The sequence below is a fragment of the Catharus ustulatus genome, chromosome 1, assembly GCF_009819885.2.
Source record: "Catharus ustulatus isolate bCatUst1 chromosome 1, bCatUst1.pri.v2, whole genome shotgun sequence".
In the NCBI taxonomy this organism is placed as follows: Eukaryota; Metazoa; Chordata; class Aves; order Passeriformes; family Turdidae; genus Catharus; species Catharus ustulatus.
Genome location: NC_046221.1, coordinates 25,583,764 through 25,611,750, shown reverse-complemented (window position 1 = coordinate 25,611,750; position 27,987 = coordinate 25,583,764). Strand labels below are relative to the sequence as shown.

General features: G+C 39.7%; 1 protein-coding gene across 6 annotated transcripts in view; it reads right to left on the bottom strand.

Moving 5' to 3' along the window:
- Nucleotides 1-1,797: 1,797 nt before the first annotated feature.
- Nucleotides 1,798-27,987, bottom strand: part of PPP1R9A (protein phosphatase 1 regulatory subunit 9A) — a 136,418-nt gene continuing 110,228 nt past the window's right edge. For 3 of the 6 annotated variants that reach the window (XM_033073621.2, XM_033073612.2, XM_033073635.2), the window contains 11 exons: nucleotides 27,806-27,902; nucleotides 27,504-27,675; nucleotides 23,155-23,312; nucleotides 22,294-22,594; nucleotides 18,217-18,304; nucleotides 18,040-18,117; nucleotides 14,198-14,396; nucleotides 11,566-11,685; nucleotides 9,673-9,696; nucleotides 8,328-8,510; nucleotides 1,798-7,393 (listed from right to left, as the gene is read on the bottom strand). In XM_033073621.2, coding sequence (XP_032929512.1) covers nucleotides 7,181-7,393; nucleotides 8,328-8,510; nucleotides 9,673-9,696; nucleotides 11,566-11,685; nucleotides 14,198-14,396; nucleotides 18,040-18,117; nucleotides 18,217-18,304; nucleotides 22,294-22,594; nucleotides 23,155-23,312; nucleotides 27,504-27,675; nucleotides 27,806-27,902 — 1,633 coding nt within the window. In that variant the 3' untranslated portion in view covers nucleotides 1,798-7,180. The remainder of the gene's footprint in view (nucleotides 7,394-8,327; nucleotides 8,511-9,672; nucleotides 9,697-11,565; nucleotides 11,686-14,197; nucleotides 14,397-18,039; nucleotides 18,118-18,216; nucleotides 18,305-22,293; nucleotides 22,595-23,154; nucleotides 23,313-27,503; nucleotides 27,676-27,805; nucleotides 27,903-27,987) is intronic. The other 3 variants (XM_033073627.2, XM_033073646.2, XM_033073651.2) reach the window with 3 other exon arrangements.

Genomic DNA, 27,987 nt, shown 5'->3' with positions numbered 1-27,987 from the left:
GAACTTGTAATCCATTTTCAGCCTTGAAGAGCAGATGCTGTTTCCAGCACCCAAACTGAAAGAACTGCTCTGAAGGAAGTTCTCACAGTAAGGAGAGGTTGGGCTATTCACTCATTTGTGATCAGCCATCAGTGGCTTGCACTAGCATTCTAAAGTGTTAATTCTAGGATTGTGCCACTTTTTGTTCTGAAGTGCCATGTTTTGAAGAGTTACATCATGTGTCAGTGGCAGTGACACAGCTGCAACGCCAATCAGTCACCCTGCAGGTCCTGAATTTACTCTCTGGTTGTAGAAGTGCAACAGCCACTTCCCTCAGCAGTGCAGAACTAACCTACCAAAACTTATTATCATATTTTACTGTTGCTTAAAGCATCTTCAAATGAACAAATCTACATATTGTTGGATCTTGTCAAACTTCTATTTTTTATTGGTTTTGGCCTTTCAAAAAATCAAGACTGTCTTTACTCATCACTGGCTTTTTTATTCTTCTGTTCTAGACTACTCTGTGCTGAAGATTTTCCCATCAGTCTGCCTTCAGATGGAACCATGGGCAAGCGAGGGGCTTTATCTTTTCCTACAGCATTTGAGAGCAGAGACATCACAGCTCTCTGCTGTTAGTGACAGTGACATTGTGACCTGAGGCGAGGAGGACAGGATGCCCACTGCCAACCTCCTCTTCCTCAGGTATCCCTGCAGCACAGAGGTGGGAATGGGAGCAGGGCCACTGGGCAGGACACAGACAGCAAGCAGGTGTTGTGCAGCAAGAGCAAGGCTGGGGTGCAGCTTCTACCTCCTGGCAGCTTCAGTGCACAAAGAGCAGTGCTGGAAGATGCAGCTCAAGCCTGGCCTCAGGCATAGCCCATCATCTTTAACACTCTGTAGAGACTGGAGCAGTTCTGGGCTCCAGAAGCCCAGCTGCAGCTGAGAACACTTGCACAAACAAGACAGACGTGGATAGATGGCTCCAGGCCTAGGGAGCTGCTGAGCAGACACATTTTATATGTCAGTTGTGGATCTGGAGCCTCTCAGTATATCCATTTTAATTAAGATAATAATTTTATGAATTGAGGATTCTTTTTATCTTCTTGCAGATGGTGGCTGTATTAGCGGAAGGTAAGATTTATGATTCAGTCATTGGGAAACACAAACTGGGTTAGACAGATTAAGTGCACAGTATTTGGCCTAGATTCTGCTGGACGTAAATCCACTGAAACGACTACACAAATTGCACAGTCTGTGCTCTTCGTTTTGCCTTAACTTAATGCTTTACTAAAATCAAATAAAGACTTATTAAACATATTCAGTAAAAGAACTGCTGTACTTTGAATGTATAAAATGCCCATTATAACTAACCTACACTGGAGTGTAAAATGTTTTTATGTAACAAAACCAGTCCAGATCTTTTAAACACACAGATATTGACCAGTATCAATGTGAAGGCAGCCTATTTTTACATCAACCTGCAGCAAAAGACTGCAAGCTCCCTTTCACCAGCATATGAAGAAAAAGGACCATTTTTTTCCTTTAATATATTTTTTTTAAACTTCTTTCTACATAGTTACAGAGTGTAAATGAGACCCACTTGGGGGCTTGTGAATCATGCCAATTTGGCCAAGAGCTGGGATTAAAATAATCTTTGGCTGAGCAGAAGGAAGCAAAGAAAAAGTAGGGCAAGGTACACACTGCCCTGACCCCCAGCCTGACCCATGCAGCTGTTTGGTCGTCCACACCATTTAATATTTCTTCTGGCATGATCAAGAAAAGGGCAGAAAAGTGAGGACTCATTACAAATTCTAATAAAGATCCAGGATTTCTCATTTTATTGCATTCGTTGTCTAACAACAATAATACTTATTGGCAAGAAATTTATTTACACTAACAAATTAACTTTAAACCACAAGGCTTTGTTGTTTGTATTTCAACTGTAAGAAAACAAAGGGCCACCATGATGTTTTCTCTTGATGTCTCCCAAAAATGAAATATTAAACAAAGTTATCTTGGGGAAAACTCAACAATCTAGAGAAGTTCATATCAACCAAGCACAAGAGAATAAGCTCAGACATGGCACTACTGTGTCCTTCATGCAGGTGATCAGACACCAAAATGTACAAACAAAAAGTTCAGGATAACATGCATTTCATATACATTTGACGTCTTTAAAAAAAGAACAGAAAAAGGAAAAAATCTGAAGCACAACTATCTCTTTAACCATATAAAAAGAAACAATGTAAGAAGCCAATTTTTACAGTAAGCACAGTGCGTTTTAGTCTTTTAGCTGCCTGGTCTTCTAGCAATATGTGTAACACTTGTCAATGACCAGTGAGATACCATTACAACGTGACTGGGAAATATGAAAGCACTTGTTGAGTGAATGTGCATGGGAAAGTAGAGAGTCAGAAGATGTTCACTGTGCACTCTTCACTTCCAAATGAGCTGGTTACTCCTTCTGCCTGGTGCCCTGAGATCTCCCTTTCCTTTAGACACTTCTGCATGGGGCCCAAATCCACTTCCACTGGTGGCAGTGGCAAAGCTCCCATTGGGAACCCAGCAGGAGCCCCAGGCTACTTGGGTTACATGGGTTGGATCTAATCTTGTGAGTCCTCCTCATCTCTAAGGAAGAAGAGACCTGTCTAACTCGGCAGGTTTCACAAACCCTACAGCTTGTTCTTAACACAATCCACACTTCCCAAAGAAACAGGCAACCCAAGGCACTACTACCAAACCTTCCTGTAAGATGTGCACTTTTAAAATCATTTGTTAATGCTAAAAGCAAAAGTACCAGTTGGTACAGCTGGTTAGTAACAGAAAGTTCATTTTATACTGAGGGTTTGGAGGGCTCACTGTCATGACTAAGATATTACAGCTTTGAAAAACCAGTTTCACAGGTACAGAAAAAAGTCCAGTAAAATCCACAGGGAGTTTAACAAAAGGGACTGTGCCATCTGCAGATGACCCACACTCCACTCTACTGAGTGGGCAAGTCTCCTTGGATTTCATCTGTCATCCTGCTCAGAAATGAACTGCAGAAAGTGCTCCAATAAAAATCAAAGTTGGGGTTAAAAACACACAAAAAAAGTGTTTCCTTGCTAGCATATTGACACCCATGATGATCTTCTTCCATACTACTGTAGAACAGTATTCTGCACTACGTGCATGAGTGACATTTTCTTCTCTTCTCTCTCTTGGAAGTGGAACACAATTCACTCTCAAATATACACTACCCACTTCTTACAGTTCATGAGCCAGGAGGTGAAGGTGCAGCAGCTCAGGAGGACAGGAGGCTTTGATGGAAGCAATAACGTATGAGGAACCCTGATCTCAAGTGTCAAGCACCTCTGAATGTCAATGACAGCTAAGGGCTGGCAAGTTTTAGAGGAAAGCTGCTCAGTAATTCTAATAAAAGCTCAATTCCTGTGGTATCCCTGCAGCAGACTATAGTAATTAGCAAAAAAGATGCCATTCCAAAAAATTTTTGAGAAATTGAAAAAATACAAAAGTATTTGTATACACTGAAATACAAACATCTAATGCCATTCAGCTTTTTATTACTGGCTTCTGTTCCACTGTGTAATTCTAACCCATGATCTTGAACAGGCTCTTCTCCCAGCAACCCCCAGCAGGACCTGCTTAGGGTGCTGGGTGAAAAGCAGACAGTGGGCAACTCTGTGCATTGCAGTGAAGGGGTGCAGCTCCTTCCTCACCCCCTGGCCCTGCTCTCCTAGGGCAGACTGAAACCCAACAGGGAGTTTTAAAAGAAAGCTGCGTGAGCCAACAACCCACCTGTGAAGAAATAGGAAGATACAAGCTGGAATGATTAATGTCAGTATGTCTGGCTGATTTGAACACAATAAAGAGCCACTGCTCTCCTCACAATCTCAGCATAAACACTAGGATTTTTGGGACTGAAGTAACCTGCAGTGTTGTATATTTCATTTTCTAGTTTTGAGACTTCCACTTTTTCTTCACTCTCTGTTCTTCACCTTTTTAGATGCTCTATATATTCATGACTTACAATACTGCAGCAATGAGCAGAACTAGAGTTTACAGAACTGGCCTACCACCCTAACCAGGGAGAAAATAACTTGGGCCAGCCTGCTGCAGTCACCCAGGTGTAAAGATGACACAAGCACATGTCTTGAGATGTGGAAACACCACACTGCCTGCACAGCAGTTCAGTGGTGGCCAGGCAATTCACCCTAATAAAAGCAGCTTTAGCTCCACAAATAAATACACAATGTAGGTGACATTATGCTTGCAGGTGAGCCAAAGCATGAGAAAGGCTGTCCAGTCATTTAGCACAGAGAATTTGTTTCTTCTTGTTACAATAAGCCCCACATTAGTCTGACTTAGCATTGGTTTACAGGAAGTTTAAGTTAAGAATGATGAGATATCCATTTTCTGTTTCTATAAGTCACAATACAAGGGAAGAAAACTGCAACAAAACTTTAAAGGTTCTATAGAACAGCAAGAAAAGTTTCAGACTGTGCTTCACGTCTGTTATCCAGTGACATTGCTGTGCTTCCCAAGACTGAGTTCCTATATTTCGTAAAAGGAACCACATAAATCTTTTATCACAGAAAGAATAGCAAAACTCTTGTCATTGTTGCATTTCCTTAGTTTTCATATGTTGATCAAAATGCATTTTATTGGTTTTAATTTAAATGTAAGCCACTAGGTTTTTTAAAGTTAGATTTTTGTTCATGTTTTCAGTCTGAGAATAACAAAACAACACTATCACAAAGCAGTAAAAAATCCCCTGAATACTTAAAGGACTTAAACTGAATGAGTTATTCTGCAGAGTAAGAACATGATTTACAAAGAGATTAACTAGGCACTGTTCTAAGAACCAAGAATGAAAACTCAATATATAATTCCAAGCAGTCTGTTCTGGTTTCTAAATAAAAAAAAGAACAAAAAACAGAGAGACCACCTTAGATTATTATATACAACCACTTAAACATTACTACAGTGTAAACATAATTTAAAAAGAAAATCATCATCTAATGCATTAATCAACATTGCATTAAAAATATTAAATTTCCAGTTTCTTCCAGGTAACTTCTCTTACTCTAAGAATGCCAGTTTTATGAGGTTGTTAAACATTTGTAATTTTTTTCTCCTATGGATGAACAACACAAAAGGTTTTACTGCAATATGTAATTTTGTTAGCAGGTGTATTTTACTGCTGGTGGTTTATCTCAAGAAACGTATTACAAGCCTTTAGAAATACCAGTAAGTATCTTTTATGGCAATTTCAATTTTAGATCTGAATAAAATATACATCAAAAACTTGTAGAAATTGGATTTGGAAGGAAAAGTTAATGCTAAGTAGATCTGTTGTGTATTAATTTTGAATGAACTAGGGTCTCTCAGTTTACAGACCATTTTCCATGTCAAAGAAATTATTAGGATCAAAAGAAGTGTAACTATTAACAGTGCACCCTAAGTGTTCAAAATCTGAGCTTCAGAGAACCTTGCAGACACAAATCTGAATGCCATAAAGTACAGAGCAGAAGACAAGCCAAGCCAAACTAAAATACGCATTTTCTTCAGAGGAATTCTCAATTCCAGGCTGGTGCATTTTCAAGTTCAAGATTCTAACTTAGCATCAGCACCTTAACCAGTTTCTGGGTTTGCACAGCTGGATGAAGACTGTCCCTTGCAGGCTGCATGAGTGGGAAGTGATGTTTCTCAACCATACACAGCTTTGAGTGCAGAGCACTCAGCTCATGCCTTCAGCTCCCCCTTGCGCAGATCTGCCCGTTGTCTGTCCAGTCTTTTGAAGCAATACTCTTTAGTTCACCACTGCTATTGAGGCAGTAACATCACACACTGCTTCTGCCACAGTCAAAACTACACAGCAGGCTTCATCCACAGCCTCGCACACCCCAGAAATCCCTGAAGTATGACCACTGCTAAGCCATCAAAACATTTTACAGTCGAAGCCCAAAAATTCAGGTTTTGGTTGGATATTCTTTAAATTATCAATCAAAACAGTTGAGGGATGTGAGCTTTAGATTAAGTAACCATCACCTCCATGGCAGCATTGACCTTAACAGCAATGCACTGAATTTAATTTAACCAGAATAACTCATCTTCCTATTCTTAAAGTGCACTTCTGTAAAAACTGAAAATCTACAGCAGACTCAAGTTGGATAATTGTTTCCAATACCAGCTTCATAATAGCACAGCACAAAGCCTATTCTCCCAATGCTTACAGACTGGAGAATGAATTTGAAGATGTGGTGTTTTTCCTGGGGAAAAACCAACTTGAAACGAAATAAACCCAGTTTCCTGCATGAAACACATGAAAAACAAAGCAGAATGTGCTATAAGAAAGTTGCCTACACACTGGGAGCACAATAAAATTTATACAGATTTATACACTGTGCTCTAGTTAGAAATTTATCCTTGCTCAGATATCTAAAGGATAAATATTATCCTCAGATTTCTGTGTAAACCCACATAACCATTTAAGGCTTTGCCTCCTTCCTGGTTTAACTATTGTACAGGTAACAGAAAGAGTTTCCACCTCCTGTCCTTTACCCAGGGGGAATATTGACTCTCCTGTCTTTATTTCCAGTGTATAAGAAGTCACTGAACAGTTTTCAGAGCAGTGTTGCTTAAAGATACTGACGCAAGATGAAACTTACTCCAGCAGACTGAACTGAGTATCCAAACATCGTAAAGAAGATGAAACTTCCAGTTAGAAAGTGAAGTCAAATCTTATCAGACAGAGCACAACTCCTTTTACCCAGCTGAAGAAATGTTCCCCAACCATACTGACTGGCCATCCTATTCAGAAGAGGTGAAGCAGTGGACATGCTCCTCGGCATCATGCTGGTTACTGAAGTGACCAAACACACAGAGCTCAATAGAGAAGAGTAGTTTGGAAGGAAACACCACCACACAAAAATGAAATCTGTTAGCTGTCAACAAGAACAGAACAAACCGAGGGGCTGGGATTGTTTCACATGGCAACAGCAACGAGCATGAACTGATATGCAGGAAAGAAAACTACACAATATAAATTTCCCTAGTCATTCTATGTACAGCCCCATCTCTCTGTACACAATCTTGGGTGATGAACACAAGAAAGCTGAAGGGGCATCAGAGTGGATAAGAGTTTCTCTTTCCTTGACATGCCTCCACTTGCCAAACACAGCAGCACTTCTGCTTATCACTGCTCATTAGTGCCCTCTGTTGCATCTGACGAACACTTGTCTGTTTTCTTTGATCTCCTCTGCAGCTGCTCTTGTTCCTTCTTTCGAAGCTTTTCCCTTTGCTTTTCCATTTTCTCTTGAGCTTTGCGAGCCTTCTCCAAAGATGCTTTCATTTCCTTTAGCTTTCTTTTAATGATTGCTCTGTCTTGGGAAGATGTCATGCCGAGAGCCTAAGGTGGGGAAAGCAAAATTTAAAAGAATTTCTTACGGTTTAATCAATCACATTTTGTTTTCGTATTCTAGTAATAATTCTCCTAAGAAGACTGCAATGACAAAGTGAATCCATCACAGACTCAGATACATCACAGATGTGCAAGTACTACACTTCATGCTTTCCACTTCTAGAATATTAAAGATGAGACCTCATTGCCACCACCAGTGTTGATTTAGTTGATCAAATAAGGCAAATAAACTATTTTATTGAAATCACCTAAGTCCACATAGAACAAGAATTCCAAACTCTCACTGCTCAAAAGTTCACCTGCAGTTTTCAAAGACACTTATAGTTAGTGAAGTGCCACCAAAAAATTCAGAAGGGAAACACTAAACTTGGACTTTCAGATCTACTGAGCTTCCTGCAACTCTATCCTGTATTTTTGACTACAGTAGGCTCATATTTTTACTACGAGAAACAACGCATACTTTGCACATCAAAACTGTATTTAGTTCTAACGTACTACTGGAATCAGCTTGTCTCCCATATCCAATGAATCCATTATTCCCTTGCTACTTCTGATATATGCCTATTCACTGTCTTCTCAGAATCACCCTTTCAAAAAATAGAGCTGGGTGAGAAATATGTGCATGCAAATACCACTTTCACACACCACTGTATGATTTGCACAAGCAAACATGGGTACATTATATACACTAAGAATTTTCACAAAGCAAATGCCTTGCATTTCTGAAGCTTCTGAATCCAAGCACATATGGGAATTTCTTAAAGTGTTGCTGCAGCTTTATACTTTCTGTTTATTATTCTGACCTATCACAACTCCATGCACAAGGATTTGCTGCTTTCTGGATGAATTCTTACTGTCTTTGAGATGATGTAAACTGATGAAAAATACTATAGATAATCTTGAAGCCCAGTCAGTTAATTACCTTGAGCTTACTTCCATCCAGCTGAAGGAGATGCTCCCCATTAATGTTCTGGGCACTGAATTCAGAAACATACTGTTCAAGGTTCAGGCTCATCAACCAGTGGGAAACCTGCTGCACACTCCATTCGTGAACAGCACGACTCTGACACTGACTGTGCTTCGGGGACTGCCCATCGTCAAGGATCTGCAACAAAAATATTCCACGTTATTATTAAAGAGTAACACAGATGAGTAACAACATCTTTCTGCACAAACCACCTGCATAAGAGCACAGGTATCTGGACTATCTTTGCACTACCGTAACAATTTCTCACTGCTATATTACATCTCTATCTAACCAGGCATCTAAGAATGACTCACAGAAGAAAAAGGAACTATAGAATCATAGAAGGAAAAGGAACTGGCATTCCTTCTAACCCAAGCAGGGACTGAAATGGCCAGGTGCCACAATTCAAACCATGTATATTCCCATACCCTCACAAGATTTTTTTCCTTCAAATTATCAGGTTTCTAAAGGATGCAATGAACTGCGCATTCCACTTCCTGGGCTCATTCACAGACCTTTATTATTTGTTTAAGCCATTTAAAAAAAAACAGGGGAAAATAAAACCCTCAGAAAACCACTCCAGAGTTCAAAGGGATGATATCAAACAGTCAGTGAGACTGATACTGTCTGTGGAAGAAGACTTACAAGGTGACACAGAGGAGTGGTACGGAACACACAGTGATCCCACAGCCCTGGCCCTGCTCTCACCGTGTTGTGCTGCTGCGGGTGGGAGCACAAACCCCACCAAAAAGTAGAAGTGTGGCGTCAACTGCTGGAGCATGCCCATGTCCCTGCTCTGCCACTTTATTCCACCCACGGGTATGCCAGCGGGGCTTGAAACAAAAGCTATTCTGTCCTGGCTGTAGTTGGCAAAGCAGCTGCTACAGGCTGCAGCAGCTGTCTGCTGTTAAAGCAGCTTTTACATTAGGTTAGATGATGCTGGGAGCTCTCTCTGCTTCTGGCTGTCCATTTGTCAGGGCTGGATGCTATCCTTCTCTTCTCCTATTGCCAGCACGAGCTCAGCACAGATGATGCCTGGTCTGGTAGATTTGCTTTGACACTGACCCTCCTCCTGCCTCCATCATACCACAAAATTTGCTATGGCCGTGAAAACTCTCAGCAGAAAGCAGAGGACAACTCAAGATATGGCAAGAGGAGCCAGTAACATCTGTGTGTTCTGTGCCAACAAGGGTGTTTGTCAGTTAACACCACAAGACAAGAAATGTGACTCTGCAAAAGAGACAGTACATTGCCACGCGACGGTCACGCGATTCACCACAACAACACGCTAGTATCTCACCTCATCATCAATCATATCCAGGCTCTGAGTGAGGGAGCAACAAAGAAATGGGAAAGAAAAGCATTATAGAAACAAAGTACCAAACATGTAACAGCATGTAAAAGTTCAGGCAATGGCAGCACCAAGATCTGCAAACAGATATGACTACTTAAAACCAACAAGATTTTTAAAAAAATAATTATTTCCAGAAGCAAAGAGGTTATGTTGAAAGCTCAGCACACACATGATTTGGCAGCTAAATTTGACACTGCATCAATGAAACCCCTTTGGAGTTCCTCATCTTGACACCCTAGAACTGGTGGGAACCTCTCTGATAGCAATTTCCCAGAGCAAAAGCTCCTAAACTAGAGGAGAATTGACTGCAACAACTGTGTTCCCTCCCCACCCTTCCATTTTTTTGTCTTCTTTAAATGCTGATGGGGCTCCCAGGGAAGCCAGAGCAGAGCTGTGCTCACAGCAATGTGCTGTGGAAGGCTGAGGAGCAGTACCAGCCTCCTCCCTGCCCAGGGTGGCTGGGGAGGTTTCCAGGGCAGCTCTTGCTGAACATGCTGCCTCATCTGGAGGCACAATTTGGTACACAGCAGAGGAGGGAGAAAACACATTCATTTTTATGGACCTGCTCAGGTTTGGTATTTTAGAAGTAATAAAGTAGAGAGCTCAACATGCAAAATGAAAGGATTTTCAAGCTTTTAATCCAGTACCGCTCTGAACAGGACATTGCCACAATCAAATACATAATATAGGAAGAATCAAACATGGTAAGAGAATGAAACGCATTATCAAGATAGTACTAACACTGAACAAAGTGCAAGTGATGATGTTGCTATTCTCAGTAATTCACAGCACATGCAGACCTCTGTGCTGTCTCATTTTGTTATAAATTTTTGCCCTTAACTATCTGCAATAAAAGCAACCTCAGAAGAATGGCTGGGTTTGTAGACTTGCAGGTTGGCAAATACAGTTGCATAGAACAACTCTCATTCTTTAAACCCAAGTAAACCATGCAGACAGTAATAGAAAACCTAACTATCATTAAAACAACAACAAAAAAAAAAAGGTATAGAAGGTACAGAAACTTCAAATTTTCCCCCTCTCTAGTAAAAAACAATTTGGCTTAAATCTCACATGAAAAATCAGAAGTTCTTATGGAGTGTTTGTAAAAAAAAAAAGAATGCACAAGTTTCCTGACTGCACAGGATGTGCTGTTAGCTACTGTCAAATCATACAACCTCACCCACAAATGAGTTACAAAACCAGTATTTTAAGAAGAGTATTTTCAATACATTATATTCAGCTCAAACATGTCACCAATTTACAGAGTTAGGAATGCTTTTTTACTTTATCATTGTATGAAAAACTCTGGTTTGGAGTAATTGACTTCAAATCCACTGTGCAAAGCAAGCACAAAGAATGCAAAGTGGATTAAGACATAGACATTATAATAATCAATACACGTACATTCAGGTACAGTAACACACAATTACTGCATGTACAGGTCATTCCACCAGGGTAAAAACTGGGGTAGGTGAAGGTGCCTTACAGCTCAGCTACATTTACCAAACTGTACTGCATGCTTGGTATATGAAAACTGTCTTAGGCCTAGTTTAGTGTATCTAGATCTGTATCTATATTTAGAAAAAATGTATTGGCACGTGTGAGGGCATAGCATCTCTTAGGACACTAACTGCATTCCACTTCCCTACAACAGTACCACAGGGCATTATTGTAAGTCACTATTTTATGAACAAGAAAAATCTTAATTCAGAAACCAGTCCTAATTTCCATCTCCAATCCCACTGCCTAAAACTTTTCCTTTAGTTTGAGTAATCAAATGAGATTCCACAGGAAAAAGAAAACAACTATTCCCCAAACTGAACAATTTCATCTGCATACCTCATCTGATGACAGTGCTAAGGAGTGTGAGAAGCCTGGTGTTTTAGGTTCTGCTCCTAAACCACTCAAATCAGCTGAACTTGTGCTGCTGGGACTGAAATCATCGTTGAATGTGAAATTCTGTGGAGAAAAAGAGGAGTAAAGATGAACAAATCATTGTTTAGGTGCATCTAAAAGGGAAAACTGCTTTCTGTCTTCCATGTTGGCATAGCTCAGGAGTGATTTCAAACATTTACCAAACCAATCACAATACACATAAGGAAGCCTATTGTTCCATAGTGTTACTATTTATAGAATGCACAGTATTTTTACCACTCTGTACTTCATGAGACACCTTTGCCAGCTTAATGCCTCCATGAATAACAAAGGTGTCTAAAAGCAATTTCCAGACTCTTAAGATGCTGGCTTCCATCCTGGAGCTAAATTATTGCTTCTGCAGGTTAATCACTAGCATTTACTGTCCTCCAAACACTTAGAAGCGTAGCACAGGCAGTAGCACAAAGAATAGGACAGAGAATTAATGAACAGAGAGAAGTGAAAACTCCTACTGAAAGAGCAAGGAGCATATCCTGTGAACCCACTTTTGAGGCCCAAATAATCCCCTTGAAAAGTGAAAGGATCCTCCCTCTTTGCCTACGCCTTTAGAAAAAACTGAAACTTAAAGTAAAAAATATCTTTGGACATTGAATATTATTTACTGAACTAATAGCCATAGAACAAATCCTGTTTTTTCTTAACAGTGCTATGAGACACATTACACCTTATGGCAAATAATAGCAAAAGCAGGCACATATTTTTCAGCAATACAACAAAATCACCATTAGAATAAGACAAAAATTAACAAGTATTTCAAACTAGAAGAACAATGAAAAAAAATCAAAATATATAAAAGATTAAGGACACCAAGATATTCCATTTAACTTAAATACACACCTGGCAATACAGAGACCTCTACTCTCTAACGTCTAAATGAGTATTAAATCCAATTAATCTTTGACCTTCACTTTAGAAAGTGAAAACAATAAAAACAATACTAAAAAAAGTTATTATTCTATCTGTCCCTGTCAAATTCTTGACCTGTCTTTCCTAAAAACATGAAGACTCCCAAAAATATCAAATGTTGGTCCTCTTACTTTTGCTGGAAATCCAACTAAATACTGGTATCATGCTGTGCTTTGAAAGCCTGAATAGCAGTACAGAAACTCTTAATTTAAGAGCCTGTGAACTTTACAGAGAACATAAGAATACTTTTGTGACCATTTTTGTCTCACCTACGTTTAGAATTCCTGTTCTGTTTTTCCCAGCTCTTTATAGAGGAGAAGAAAATCTAAGCTGCTTCCTTAGCCCACACAGCGTTCTTAGGCCAGAAGTTCAACAGCTCTACCTCCTGTTGTGTGAACAACATATTTTTCTTTTTTAAGTACTCTGATTTTTCTTCCACCTCTATTTTGTGCAAGCTTCAGCTTTACATGACAGCAGAAGTACGAGATAGCCAAGGCCTGGTAATAATTAGGACAGCCCCCACAACCTCTATCTAATGCTATCTAAAAGGGTGTGCTTTTTCCCCCACTTGAAAACTATTTTTAAACAATGTTTGTTTAAATACATAAATAGGATTTACAGTCTAAAAATCTTTTTCCTTAAAAGAAAAGAGGTAATTTCTGTTCAGAGATTTCATTGGTGGCGTTCTCTATCAATCTGATTTGGACTGCTGTAAGCCTTGTTTTGCTCTTCCTGCCAGGTGACACAAGAACAGCTATGACCTTGCACAGCACAGAGCCTAGTGCACAGCCGAAGTAATGGATCACCACCTTTTGGCATCAAAAAGTAAGAAATGCCTGTGGAAACTGCTATTATCAACATGCATTTAGTGGTAGAAGACAAAGAAATGAGCTTTCTGAGTCATATTCCTATATAAAGTTGAGAACCATATCTGCTTCGTTTCACCAGACCAGTATTAAAAATCAACTGCTGTAAGTCATAGGAAGTTACAGGCAAAGAAATATTTTCCAGAAGTGGAAACAAACATTAAAAAGCTAAGTATATTGTTATAAATAAGGGTTATTTAAGGAATTTTCATGCTGAAACAGTCATGCACATAGAAAGGAATCACACAAATATATTAAATTGCAATATTTCATATTTACAGTTCAAGCATCTTCATACAGAGAATTAAATTCAACACCCAGCATGCATGACAGATTTCATTACTGGGGGGGGAAAAGCAGATGACTGACAGCATACAGCATTTCTTCACTTGCAAACACCTCATTTGAACATGGGTATTCCCACTACCAGTCCCGAAGAATGAAGATCTATAACTGAATACACAAATCTAGCATTTGTTCAGTGGATCCAAATGCTAATTTCCACTGGCAACACTTGCTTTTGTTACGGTACAGCACACCACAGTTAGTTTACTGGAATAATGTACATTAAGACAAATTAAAAAAGGTAGAACAGGGAATGGTACAATGACAGAGATGTTCCATCTGGATGGGCTGTCACCGTACAATGAACACCATGCACTGTTTATTGGAGTAGTCACATATTGGCCTGTTCTTTTTCCCAGAATCACCAAGCCAATTATGCTACTCAACACAGTGGGAATAAGGTAGTTTTTATTTTCTACCTTTGACCCTTTTTTAGCTGGGCTTAAATTTTCAGAGGAAGGATCAGTTGAGCTGGTAGGCGACGGCAGGTTGCTGGAAGAATTGGATCCCTTGCCACTCTCTCCATACCATGTGAATGGTACACAGTGTGGGAGAGAGGAGGATCGCTCTGCTAAAGATTTAGTGTTTGCTGATTTCTGCAGCATCTCTCTGACAGTCCTGTTTAAGAGAAAGGAGCAGGAATATGCATTAGATTATAAAAGAAGGGGAAACAAAATGCCACAGAGTCAGTTAATTGTAAAAAGTGACATTCCCTGTAGATGTGACTAAAGAACTGAGTGGCATGCAGCTGGTAGGGGCATGCCTGAAATCTCTCTGTCAGCAAAAGAAAAAAAGCATGTTCTTTTGATTCTTTTTCTAACCCAAGCTTTCTTAAGACAACATACACCCAGCAAATGAAGACAGATGCCAGCTGAAAATGCCTACACTCCCACCGTTCGGATAAGAATCAGCTCCTGTCAAGAATCCACACGTTGTGTGGTGCATTTCTGAGCCTCAGTGGTATCTCAGCATGATTAAATCATTAGACTCAGCACCGACCCAATCGGGCCCTGGTTGCCAGAGAAGATCTGGCTTGGGTTTTGATGCATCTGTATCCATCCATGGAGCTGCTCCTTTGTTGCAACAGCTAAATACACATGTAGTACTATTATCTTGCTTTTAAATTTACCAAATATTAAAAATATTGATATAGAAAAATGAAAGAAACCTATGGGAGTTTATCAGATTCTCTCTTTGTACAAACAAAGATTACAGTAATCAAAGGTAACACTTATAAACAAAAATGCCCCAATTTTATTTCCTAAATATATCATTAGAACAGTATGTAAATTTTAAAAAAATTATGTAAAGTGTCTGCCTCCAAGAATTTTTGCATATGTCATAGAATCATATTATTTACATCAACATATATATTACTGTTTCAGAGCATTAAAATCCCACTGCTTTTAGCAGCTGTATGCAACTGGGGCATAGGTAAATCTCCCTCAACACCTACGTTCTGGACAGCTTCTAAATCATTATTTACATAATCACTTGACCACATATTTTGTGAAGGCTCTTTTCTGTATGGATGAAAGTGAGAGTGTCAAAGGACCCCCACCTATGCAAGAAGGAGAATCCTACTCCATTTAGCATCTAAAAGAAAGATAGATGTATCTGACCCAGTCCTTCACTTCCCTCTCATCCTCTAATTTTGCCTGAATGTAGAAAGTAAATACAAATGTTGTTGCCCAAATCACCTAAATTCAGGCAGGGAAATATATGCTCCTTACTTAAATGGGGTATTTTTTCCTATCTGTAGCACTAGTGGTAGTTTCAGGAAACAATCTGGGATTTTGTTTACATATCACAAGTGCTGCTTTCTGGAAATGGCAAAATAATGCATGCAACTCTCATCCAACAACATGATTAATTCTACATCAATCAGTTGCTGTAATGGACATAATTATAACAGGATGTTGTCTTTTCATCATCTTCCTTCTTTCAAAGAGCTTATACAGCTTTGGACTTGTAGAGAAAACATGCTCACATTTCTTCTGAGGCAAATTCTTTGGAGTTAGTAACAAAATAAATGGTAATGGTTGTTTAAAAAGTTTTGCTGAAACAGTTACACTCCAGTTAACAGAGATTGAGTGAGAATGACAAATGCTCACAAATGTCACCTCTGAAAGCAGTACTAAACTCTACTTTTAGCAACTGTAATTGGGATATTGAACTGTACTAAAGAAATATTAAGAGACAACACAAAGAACTGATTTATCACATGGACTAATAAGCAACTGATCTCTACACTGAGATCTACTCTCTCTAAGGAAGACACCTGTGAGATCTCACAAACATCTGCAACCCCCTGTGTTGGCATAAGGGCCATTCAAATTCTTACAATCTAGTACACATTCATTTCCTCCTCCGTGTGGGCTGGTATCTAGATGCTGCATGATGTCTAACAGCCTGCTAAGGCACGAGCTGCCTCACAGTCACAGAAAGTGCAGAGATTTGGCTTTCAGAAACCTCTTGCTGTCACTAGGAAACCAGCAGTGGGTATCACTGACTCCATGTCAGCGGCGAGCAGACGCACTGGGACAGGTTTTCTGACACCAGCAGAGAGGTGATGACTGTTGCCTAAGTTAACTGAAGATCCTGCCAGATGTTTGCAGAATACAAATGTACAAATGTATGCTGAGACAGAACACTGCACTTCAGCACAGTGTGCCTGAGGGAGTAAGGACGGTTTCTTTTGCTTTTCTGATTTTATGGAGCTACACAATGCACAGTAATTTCACTATTACAAGCTGCACCTGATTATAAGCCACACTGTCGTTCACAGCGAGGACCCGCGTGCAACAAAGTTGCCAATTAGTAACAGAATCGTGGGATCGCGGGGTTTACTGGCTCGGCTCGGGGCTGGGTGGGGTCGGCCCGCTCAGGGCTGCCGACGGGGCCAGGTGGCCCCAGCTCGGTGCTGCTGATTGGCAGGGCCACTTGGGGCCGGCCGCCGCTGCCACCGGGCTCGCTCACCCCGGCCCGGTGCTGTCCCGCGGCGGCTGGTGAAGATGGAGCCCGCCCGCTCCCGTGGTGGCAGCAGGCGGGGAGAGAGCCTGCCTGCTCCTGTGCTGCCGGCATGGAGCCCTCCTCCACCCACTGTGCAACAGAGTAACCAATTTGTAACAATCGTGCAATCCCAGGTTTTACTGGCAGGTGCTCAGCTCAGCACCCTGGTTGGCACCACCGGGTTTGGAAATTTCAGAAGTTTTTCATATATTGGCTGTTCCTGAGTGTAAGCCGCATTTCCCGCTTGGGATCAAAATTTTAGTCAAAATGGTGCGGCTTATAATCGTGAAATTAGAACTGCACAAATGGCTGCATACTGATTTTTCACCACAATGTTTTTTTGAATAGCATTCAAAGTTTGCTTTTTTCCAATAGCTCTTTTATCATGTATGTATGTTTTTTGCATTGTTTTATGTGCAGAGTTTTTGAGTTGCTATGTCCTTTCTAGACTTTTGGAACATACTAAGACTGCTTAGCTCTCCTGACTTTCATACCTGGAGCCAGGTATCATGCTGTGATCTTGTCAGACTCATAGGTATGTAAGGACAGGCCTTCAGTGAAAATCTACATTAGTTTTTGCAGAGATTACCTCCTGCTGTTGTCAACACTGAACACTCAGTTATTTACTGAGAGTTCTGATGCTGGTGACATTGTCTCATCAGATCTCAAAAGGAATTCACAATTCCTTGCCTTAAAGTTGTTGATGTGGCATGAAGTCAGCATTTTTCCTATTTTTCAAGTTCAGATGTTTATCTTCAGAAAAAAAAAACCCTCCTGAAAGCATTCCTAGTGTGGGTGCTGCAAAGCTGCAGTGAACAGCTGCTGCTCAACCTTACCCCGGGGGCTTTAAAAAAATAAAAATGTGGAATTGTGTCAAGATTTCTGGTTCATGGATATTATTAACTGACTGGGTGCATCTTGTAGGGCTGCCCTGAAAATCTGTTTCTGCAAATGCCATTAGTGGATGCAACAGCAGCAGTGATCAATCTGGACTTGATGATCCTTGCGAGTCACTGCCAGCTTGAGAAATTCTATGATTCTATGACATTATAAACCTCCAATTATCTTTAGATTATATGTTAGCCTTTTGTGAGCCAAGGAATCTAGGTTTGTAAGCTCCGGTTATCTCAAAGCTTAACACTTCTTTATGAAGTCAGTGGGACTGTTGTTATTCCATCTGCTAGGATGATTAGGTTTTTCCAGTGTTTCTGGCACACAATTTCTCACATCCTCAATCTCTCAGCCATACCTACTGCCACAGGTCACCCTAACAGCTTCCTTCTCTTTCCGCTTCTTGCCCTTGCTCGAACTCCTTCTCAAGGGAGCCCTACAAGAATATTAGAAAACATCAGGAAACATCTTAGAAGTTTTACTTTCAATCCTTTTAATGCAGAAGAAAATGTATTTTAAATAACAAAATGCTTACCCAAGATCTGCAAGTTTTCGCTTTAGTTTTTCTGTGTGCCCTATAGTAGGGCTAGTTGTTCTTGCTGCCTGAGCACTTGTGGCACCATCTAGGATACATTTGTACATGGAAGAATGTACATTATTAATTTTAATTGGTACTTTCCATCCAGAACACTTTGTGTATCTTTTCATAATTAGATCCCTATACATGAACATGTGTGTGAGTACACAATTTCATCAGGAGAATTCTCATTTTTACGAAAATGGTGTGAACAGGAATACAAATAAATAATTTCAGAACTCAAAAAGACACAAAAACTTAGGAAAATCAAAAAGTAATATTGACTGAGTTTTAATGAAAATGTAATAAATTCAACAACACAAAGTATTTATAGGCAAACATTCCAGAGAATCAATTTTTAAACTCAGCAGTAGTTTGCTGATGCTTATTTTTTACATAATTCATTTGGTATGTATGCTGTATTTCCAAAATGACTCCTAATTTTTTTTTTCTATTTTGGAGCCAAAGGTACCTTTTATGATGGACATGTTATGAAACAATCAGTTTAGCCCAAATATCTTTGTTAAACTGAACACGTAACCTAAAATCTAACCATTCTGAATTAAAAAATAAACAACAACCCTCCCAAAACCTAAAAGTAGCTTAGTTAATAAATTTGCCCTGAGGCATCTATCAATTTTTGATCTCTTCTACAAATGCTATTAAATCCTAAAGAGGAAACAGGCTGCAGTACCTATAAAGTCAAAACAATGAATCTGAGTCTGCCAAACATCCTGTGAAATCTATATGGAAGCTAAAAGAAAACACACAGTAGTTTAAAAATTCAGACACTGCGACTCTTAAATATAAAGAGTGTTCCCAAATAACCTAGAGGAAGCAAATGAAGGTCAGTCATTCATATCACTTGTGGTTTGCTGGTTTTTGCAATGTGACCTCAGACATACACAACTTTTAACTGGAAGCACTGCTGCATTTGTGGATTTCTCCTAGAGTTGCTGACTTAAATTGAACCCTCAAAATTAACCCAAAGTACCACAGCACTACCACAGGATAGTCTACTATGTGTATAGAACTTTTTGCATTGCTTTGTAGATAATATCTGGCCAAGTTTTCATTGGAGCAAAAAGTTTAATGTGCAATTAAATGGTCCTTAAATCCTTTGAAAAACAGGAAAATAGGCCTTTTGCAATACTCACACTCTAAAAGCCATACTATTTCCATCAACACAAGTCCTTATGTTAAAAAAAATTAAATTCCAAGAACAACTAACAAGTAATCTCATTCCAAAAAAAAACCCAGTAAAAAGTAACATGAAGAATGGCAAAAGTAAGATGAAGACTGCAAAGAAGAAATCCACTTCCCAAGGAAATTGAGGAGAACTTGGCATCAACCCTACATGTACACACTTCTTTCCCATCTCCTCTTACAGTTCCTCTTTCACCTTTAATGCACACTTCTCATTTAACCACTGCCAAAATTGTCACAAGAATTAAAACTTGCAACATTTGTTTTCATACTAGCTATTCACAGGCAACTGAGGATTTTTCTGATAAACTTCTTAATGAAAGTCAAGAAATTATAAAGTACAGTGGTTTTGTGTTGGGAAAATATTTTTTTTTGTACTACAGCAGCAAAACTTTCATCTACTAAATGCTTTAGTAGATTAAAGTTTTGCTGCTGTAGTACAAAAAAATAGCCTGGAGAGCTCAGCTGGAACACACAGCAGCTACTTAGAATGGCAAATTTCTGTTTGAGCTCTTACATCCCTATGATCCCCCTCCCACACAGCTGGGGCGAGCCAGGGCCCTTTAAATAAAGATGACTTGTTGAGAAAAACATTTGTGCTGGCTATGGGACATAGTGGAAAATGGATAGGCTAGCTCCCAAAACCAGCTTCAGTGGCAGTTCTGAAACTTGCATGGAGGAAGTACTCAAAGCTTGCACGTGGCAGACCAAGAACCAGAGCCACAGGTGCCCTGCCTGGGCAGGAGGGGACTTTGGCCACCCTGGATGGGTGCATCTTCCCTAACTCCTTGCAGGTAAGGGAAAGCTGGTTCCTCAGAATAAATCACACAGAAGCTGTTTAACCCATCACCTCCAGCCTCCAGCTGCAGTAATGTGTGGCTGATGGATGTGAGGACACTAGACCTCAGTGCCCTGCCCATGGGCACAAAGCACTTGCAGCAGAATTGAAGAAATTAAAGTCATCACACAAGCTGTGCTTATAGGCTCATAATTTTGCAATGAAACTGATCTCATGCCACTCCAGCCCTTCCCACAACACTGTAGGATCTCATAACACAAAGAAGAAAAGACAAATGTGAGCTTGCTAATGCTCACTTCTGCCATTGAGAGACTAACCCTTAGCCGTGTGTGTCCACAGAGGTGCTCTCTTTTCATCTCTAAAAAACACCACCTGAACACACAAAACAAATGCAATGTCTTTTTTTGTTATTTTCTGAGCTATATGAGTTAAACAGTCAAATTAACAATCATTTAAAACAGCACTGCTGCAACGCTTGTTGCCAAACAACCGCTCTAGTAGTTTTTTGTAGGACTTATTAAACACGTTTTTTTTCTACTTGAAGTTGTATTGCTCTGGTTAATTCTAATGTATTACTCAGCAGAACCTGGACACACCCAAAAGCACTGGTAGTTTACTTAACAGTCACAGTGAGGAAAGCATGACAGCAGTATTTTAAACAGAGATTGTTTTTCAAACCTAAAATGGAAAGAGTGACACAGTGGATGGAATGCAATGCCCTATTCCTTGCACTACAAATTTAGTTCCCACTAACTCTTTATCCAGATATTTTTCATACATCAGTTGGAAATGCAGGACTTACAACTTCCCTGAAAAACCAATCACACATTCAAGCTGAGTTTCTCAAGTCACAATCTTATGCTCATTTTTACTAGCAAAACTCAAATATTGAATTCACATTAGAATCCTTAACAATTTAACCTAGTTACAACTAGGTTGTAACAAAATTGCTAGGTTGAGCAATTTCAGAACTCATGTAAAAATTTTTGCAATGTATTAACCTATCCTAAATTCAGTAAAGCTTCATAATGTTGTCTTTTATGAACCTCTGTGAAAACCCTGCATAAAGATGAAGAAGAAACAGGGTTTAAATCAGTAGCACCTCTTTTCAGACACACAGACACAAATCTTAAATAGATTGTTCTTTTCAGTTAAGTCAAGCAAGCCCAAATCTGTTATGAACCTATCTAGACCTCCTCCTGCAGACCTCACTTATGAATAATTTTTTATTATGTATTTTAGCTTATGTGACAGTTTCAGAATGCAAGGTGCGTTGCTAAGAATGTTGAAGTGGTGTCAAATGTTAATTCTAACTTTGAAATGTATCTGAAAAGGACAGCTCAGTATTCTGAGGCATATAATACTGTTTATTCTTTTAATAAACTGGTATCTGAGACATATACTTGAGCTATATACGATTGCATCCTGTTTTATCCACCTAGAATTTCAAGAATCTGAATTAAATTAGTAACAATGAGGCCAATCTCCTTGAGAAATTACTTTATTTTTTTCTGTAAATTACAATCTCCAGGCACTAACCTCTCATTAAACCTAGACTTTGCCTTCTCTCAGCAATTAAAAGCTACAATCTGTTGTTCTTGCTTTACACTCCTTTCCGCACCCTCCAAAAAAATCATCTAGCAGTGCCAAAATCACATTACTTGAGTAGTACACTGTGTTAAGCATGTTTCTAATATGGAGGTCTCCCAAGGTCAAATAACTTTTTTTTTTTTAAAAACACAATACAACATTTTCCTAAAGGCAATTTCCCCCTGTTTTTTTCAGTTCCAAGAAAGCCAGAAAAAAAGAAAGTAAGCAGCTCCTTATCCCATTTTAAATTTTATCCTTTTCTTATACAATCATACAAGGTTATTTTGAAGTTTTTGACTTCCAGGCAGGCAAAAGAAATTACAAGATGATGACCTTCTTCTAGTTGCTAAGGTACTACTGCACAACAAAAGGTAATAAAGTAGATAGCTGTTAAGTGAGCAAAATGATGCATCAATTTATTGTAAAAGAAACAGTAATACCTTTCTCCTGTAAAATATTCCTGCCAGCTGGGTGATGCAAAGGAGATGCTTCAGAGCTGTGCCCAGATTTTGAAGGAGAGGAAAGTGGAGTGTCTCCCCGAGCATATGGGGAAAGGACACCTCCTTTGTGGTGCTGTTCTTCTTCTTGGTTTTCAGTTAGGTTGTCAAGTGAGATTGCTGCACTGCTAGCCACGGGGGAGAGGGAGGAAGCACCAGAATCTGATGCTGGTGAGGATGCTCTCATGCATAAGGGCAGTGGTGATTTTGAAATGTGCATGGGACTACTGTAACTGTGTGATGGCTGTTGGTATAAGAGATTATAAAGCAGGTTATACCACTTAGTAAGCAAACAGAGCAAGATTTACTTTGAACATGCAATTCTTTTATTCATTATTTAGCTTTCTATTTGTATGAAATGCTGTAGCAGTTCAAGGCATTACCCTTTGATACCACACACAGTGTTGTTTATTGGTACTTGCTTTCAGATGAAGTCAGAATAGGACAAAACAATGATCAAATACCGTATCAATTGTGATAACAAATTAACAAATAGAGAAATGCACAATTCAAGCTCCTTTCACCTCCTGCATAAATGAAAAGATCTGCTCTGCATTATAAAGCACACGTAAATCAAAAAGACCAGGATTCCAGTTAAAACAGAACAGAACCAAAAACAGGCGTGCTGACTCAGAAGGAGACAGGACTTGCACATCACTCAAGGACATTCACAGCAGACTGGCCACAGAGGAATAAATACTGCCTGTGCTACAATGAAAGGATAAAGACAGAGGATGAAATGACTTACAGGGGCAATCTAGCACTCCATAGAAAGCCTGAAAGAGAGGGCAGAGTCCTTCTCACCTTCCGTTCCAGGCTGTCCTCCCCATCAGTTGAGCTGATGCTGTCGTACAGCCGCGTTCTGGAGGGCCTCTGCCGCTTGTTCTTCACCGAGAGCTGAGCTCGAGTCCTCAGAGCTTTGGAGTCCAGCCTCTCTGTTTCAGGAACTGCTTCATTCAGATCTGTAAGGAAACATGATTTGCATCTGTTTAACAGAAGGATCTTTCATTACATTTTTCTAAGAAAAGGAACTGTTGTACAAACAATTGCAAGTACATGCACTCTGCATAGAATCACAGAATCATTTAGGTTAGAAAAGGCACATTTTTCTTATACCTGTACTTTCATAACTCTTGTAGCACCCCCAGAAAAAGTTATTTGGAAAATGAATTTATCTGTACAGATTCAGCAAGGGCATAGCAAAGAATCAACTGCAGATATTTAAGAATTCAACTAAGTATTCCCACTGTTACACACATGACCACACAAACCCAGCTGTACCAGCCCAGAAAGCAGATCCACTTAGACTCCTTCAGAGGGAGTTGCACGTGCTTAGCCTGCACAGAGCTCTCCTCCACCAGGGCATAGACATCACTGTGATACACGAAAACTGGAGAAGTATTTAATATAAAAAACAGAACAATGAAATAATCTTACATGCCTGGTTTCAAGGACACCCAATTCCTAAATGTCTTGTGAGTAAAGCATACTGAATATTTTATATATGACTTGCCTCTACAGTTAAAACTAACATACCTGTACTTAGCTATCAACCATCTACTCAAATGAATACTGAGTATTGCAGCAAATTTAACATTTTACAAAGCTGCAGTGACTAAGACTAAAATAATTTTTAAAGATGTTTTTGTATCTTATACTAGAAAGAAGAATAGATTCTTAGTTATAACAATTCTTTTTCCAACCCTTACAGTAAGAACCAAACCATAATCCGTTAGATACATTTACACGTCTATATACTGCAGTCAGAATATATGACTTAATAGAAATCTGATCTTACAGATATTTTTTGCTTTTCTTCTATGTGCAAGAGTTAAACTTTACTTCACATGATACTACAGAATAATTAGCATTGTCTGATTTGCAATAATGCTTCCGCCCTAAGTACTCCACAGGATAACTCCACACTGTCATGGCTTAAACTGCTCATATTTATTTCTTCTTCCAGGTGTGCACACTTCCATACATCCCTTTTCTTCACTGCTGAAATTATGCAAACTATTAACACAGGACTGCAAAAGGTATTCACAAAAGTGCTCCTATGGGCCTTCTTAAAGCAAGAGACCATCTGGGCCTGGAGCTTCCTACTTCCTCCACCCCATCTTGCCCTGCTTTGTTGCAGCAGAACTGGGCTGCTGTCAGAGGGTCTCTGCCCCAGCCACATGTGCTGCCACCCCCAGTCCCAGTTCCCTCTTCTGCAGACAGTGGCTGGCCATCACAGCTCCCAGCAGCACAAACCCACAATCTCACATGATGTTCTGGTAATCTCACAACCCACTGGGGTGTCTGGAAAATCTTTCACATAAAAGTCATAATAGTTCTTATTTTACTCTCAGAGTCAATGCAGTAAGATTTTCTTTCATCAGACCTCCAACCACTTAACTCCAGTGTTCTTCCATCTGAACTATTTCAGTACCACTGTGAAGCAGGAAAGAGCTCGCCTGTACTCCCACTGTTTTTCCATTAGACAGCCTGACAGAATTTAAAATCTCCTTCTGTGAACTGCTGCATCCCTGGGTAGCCAAAGACACTCAGAAAGTACAGCCATAAAGTGATTTGAACGGGTACTTGCATAGAGACCCCAAAGTCTGAGACTGTCAAAGTCAGCCTTAGCTCTGAACTGTTCAGATTTCAAACCACTGACTCCTGCCAGTAAACAGCTTGATTGTCTACTGCAGACACAGCTCATGATCACTAAACCAGAAAGCTACAATGCACTTCTGGACTCTCAGAATAAACCTAATTCATAAAGGAAACGCAATCCATAGTCTAGTATTCCCTGGCAAAGGAAAGGAAGAATTATGTGGGCCCTAGTAGTTTTGATTTTCTCTTTTTAACTTCCACTGATGTTACTGGCAGCCCCTTAAGCTCAGTGTGAGGTTAGGTTACAGCCTGAGGAGTCGTGCAGTCTGGCAGGACGCTGAACACAGCCAGAGCACCAGCAGTGTCAGGAACTGTTATGCTCAAATGTTTGCAACCATCAGGCTGCACCCATTGCTTCTTCCCAAGCTTCCCACCATGCAAGAATGTAATAAACACCTTGATCACACTGAAACAAAAACAAAAACATATCTGATGCAATTTTAATTAAAATACTGTATTTTTGCATACCCTAATTTTTTTTGATGGAAGACAGACCTGCAAACGTCTAAACAGAATTCTGGGATGTGGCTGTCTACATGCAGTCCTACCCCAGGAACCTAATGCAGAAGCTTGATCAGGAAGCATGCCTTATATTTGCCAAACACGAGCCAGAAAAGAGACTGGAGCACCTGAGGGAATGTCACAAGGGCAGTGTGCACAACCCACAGCACCCAGAGGACTCTACTCACCTCCAAAACATCATGTAAAACTCCCCTGCCCTTTATAGCTCCTCTGCAAGCATCTATGGGTTGATGGTAAGTTCTTTTCTTAAAAGGTTTAAACAAGAGTGATACAGAGACGTAGGCTCTTTGAAGAGCAAGTATTTCTACATAAGAGTCTGATACAGACCTCAGAAACTGACACAGAATTTACTGAAGAAGTTATATAGGAGCCAGAGTGCTACAGGATATTTAAGAATATCCCTATTTTTAAAAATTAGGTTTCCTTCTCTCGTTAAAACCACAAATGCGGCCTGGAATCTAAGGTCTAACTATGCTGCTTCTGATTTCAAAAAATCCTTGCCGATTGTCTATTTTTCCTATCAAATGAGTTGTGTTTGTATTCATGTGGTTAAACTTGGGTGTTTAAATTCAGAGATCATCTAGTCTAACACTCAGAAATATTTACACTAGTAACCTTTCTCCAGGAAAATATTTTTTGAAATGAAAAAAGGGAGTTCTTTGAAAATTTTCATGCAAATGTATTGATTAGAAAACACAATTTTCAAGCACTGACATTCAGATGTTTAATGCTATATTAAGAACTTACAACTTTTTAGAATAAATGTTACAATTTTTTTTTAAATGTAGAAATTCCTTGATTTTAGCTCTTGAGTTATAGATGTGTGTTAACATTGCTAAAACAGAAAATGCAAGCATCATTTTTCTGAGTCAAGTGACAAAAACATACTTTCCCCTCCTGAAACAAACTACTGAAAGGATCTGTGTTAACAGCACTGCTGAGTATTAAGTGCTATTGTTTTATAACACTTACTGAGTCTCTATGGCAGAAATACAGACTTTCTTGTCACCCTGCTTTTCTGAACTTCAGAGATTCCCTTACAATTAACGCTTGACAGAAAAAAAAAGATCTGTGAAGATTTGTGGAAACCAATTGCACAAGGTCTGCATATCACCCAACACAATTTCAGCAGGATAGCTCTTTTTTTATACACATAACTTGTGAAAAATGTAATTCATATTGATTTGTTTGTAAGGCAACATTGTTGGGGTTCACACATGAAATGACTGCTGAAATATCAATTTTAATAAAAGACCTCTGTGCTTGCTGGAAATTAATTTATCTCATAATGTATTGCATTTATTTCAACAGATAAATAAATAATAGTATAGTTTCTAGGAATCCTGGGGTGCATCAAAAGCAGGGTGGCCAGGAGGTCAAAGTGGGTGATTCTGTCCCTCTGCTCTTGTGAGACCCCACCTGGAGTGCTGCATCCAGCTCCGGGACTCCCTGCCTAAGAAAGGACATGGACCTGTTGGATCAAGTCCAGAGGGAGACCATAACATTGATAAGGGAACTGGAGCACCTTCCCCTTGAAGAGAGGCTGAGAAAGTTGGGGCTGTTCAGCCTGGAAAAGAGAAGGTTGTGCAGAGACCTCACAGCAACCCTCCAGCATCTGAAGGGATCCTACAGGGAAGCCAGAGAGGGATCCTTTGTCAGGAGATGTAGTGACAGGACAAGGAGTAGTGGCTCAAACTGAAAGAAGGGACATTTAGGTTAGATATGTGGAGGGAATTCTTCACTGCGAGTGTGGTGAGACACTGGAACAGGTTTCCCAGAGAAGCTGTGGCTGCCCCATCCATGGAAGTGTTCAAAGCCAGGTTGGAGGCAGCTTTGAGCAAACTGGTCTAGTGAAAGGTGTCCCTGCCCATGGCAGGGGGATTGGAACTAAATAATCTTTAAGGTACCTCCAACCCAAACCATTCTATGATTCTGTGATTAATGGGAATTATGGTTTACTTCAAACAAACCTTGACTTAAGCCATCCAGGCAGGTCACTTGCTTTGTATCTAGATTTTCCACTGGATCTCCTCTAGAAACTTCTCCAAAAGACGTCTGCCTTTCAAAAATGTTGTTGTTATTGTTAACCTGGCTTCCATTTTGCTTCATTAGCCTGAAAACTTCAGCTTCCAAGTCTTGTATCTGAAAGAAATACAAGGCAGTATTACCAAAATATTCACCCCAATACACCTTCCCCATTAGAAATGTTATTTTTCCAGAATATCACACAGAATTGTCTCATTCTTCAAATATAACAGTAAATGTTACTCACACGAGCTTGTAAGCCTTGAACCTCTACAAAATGTGCTTTCTCCAAATCTTCTATTTTCTTTCGTTCAGCTTCCTGGCGTTTGATGAAATCAAGTTCTCTTAGAGTAAAAAAAAAGAGATGTATTTGCTGTCATCAAAGCAAGCAAAGTGAAACAAAAAATAAAATGTTTTGCTCACCAGAAA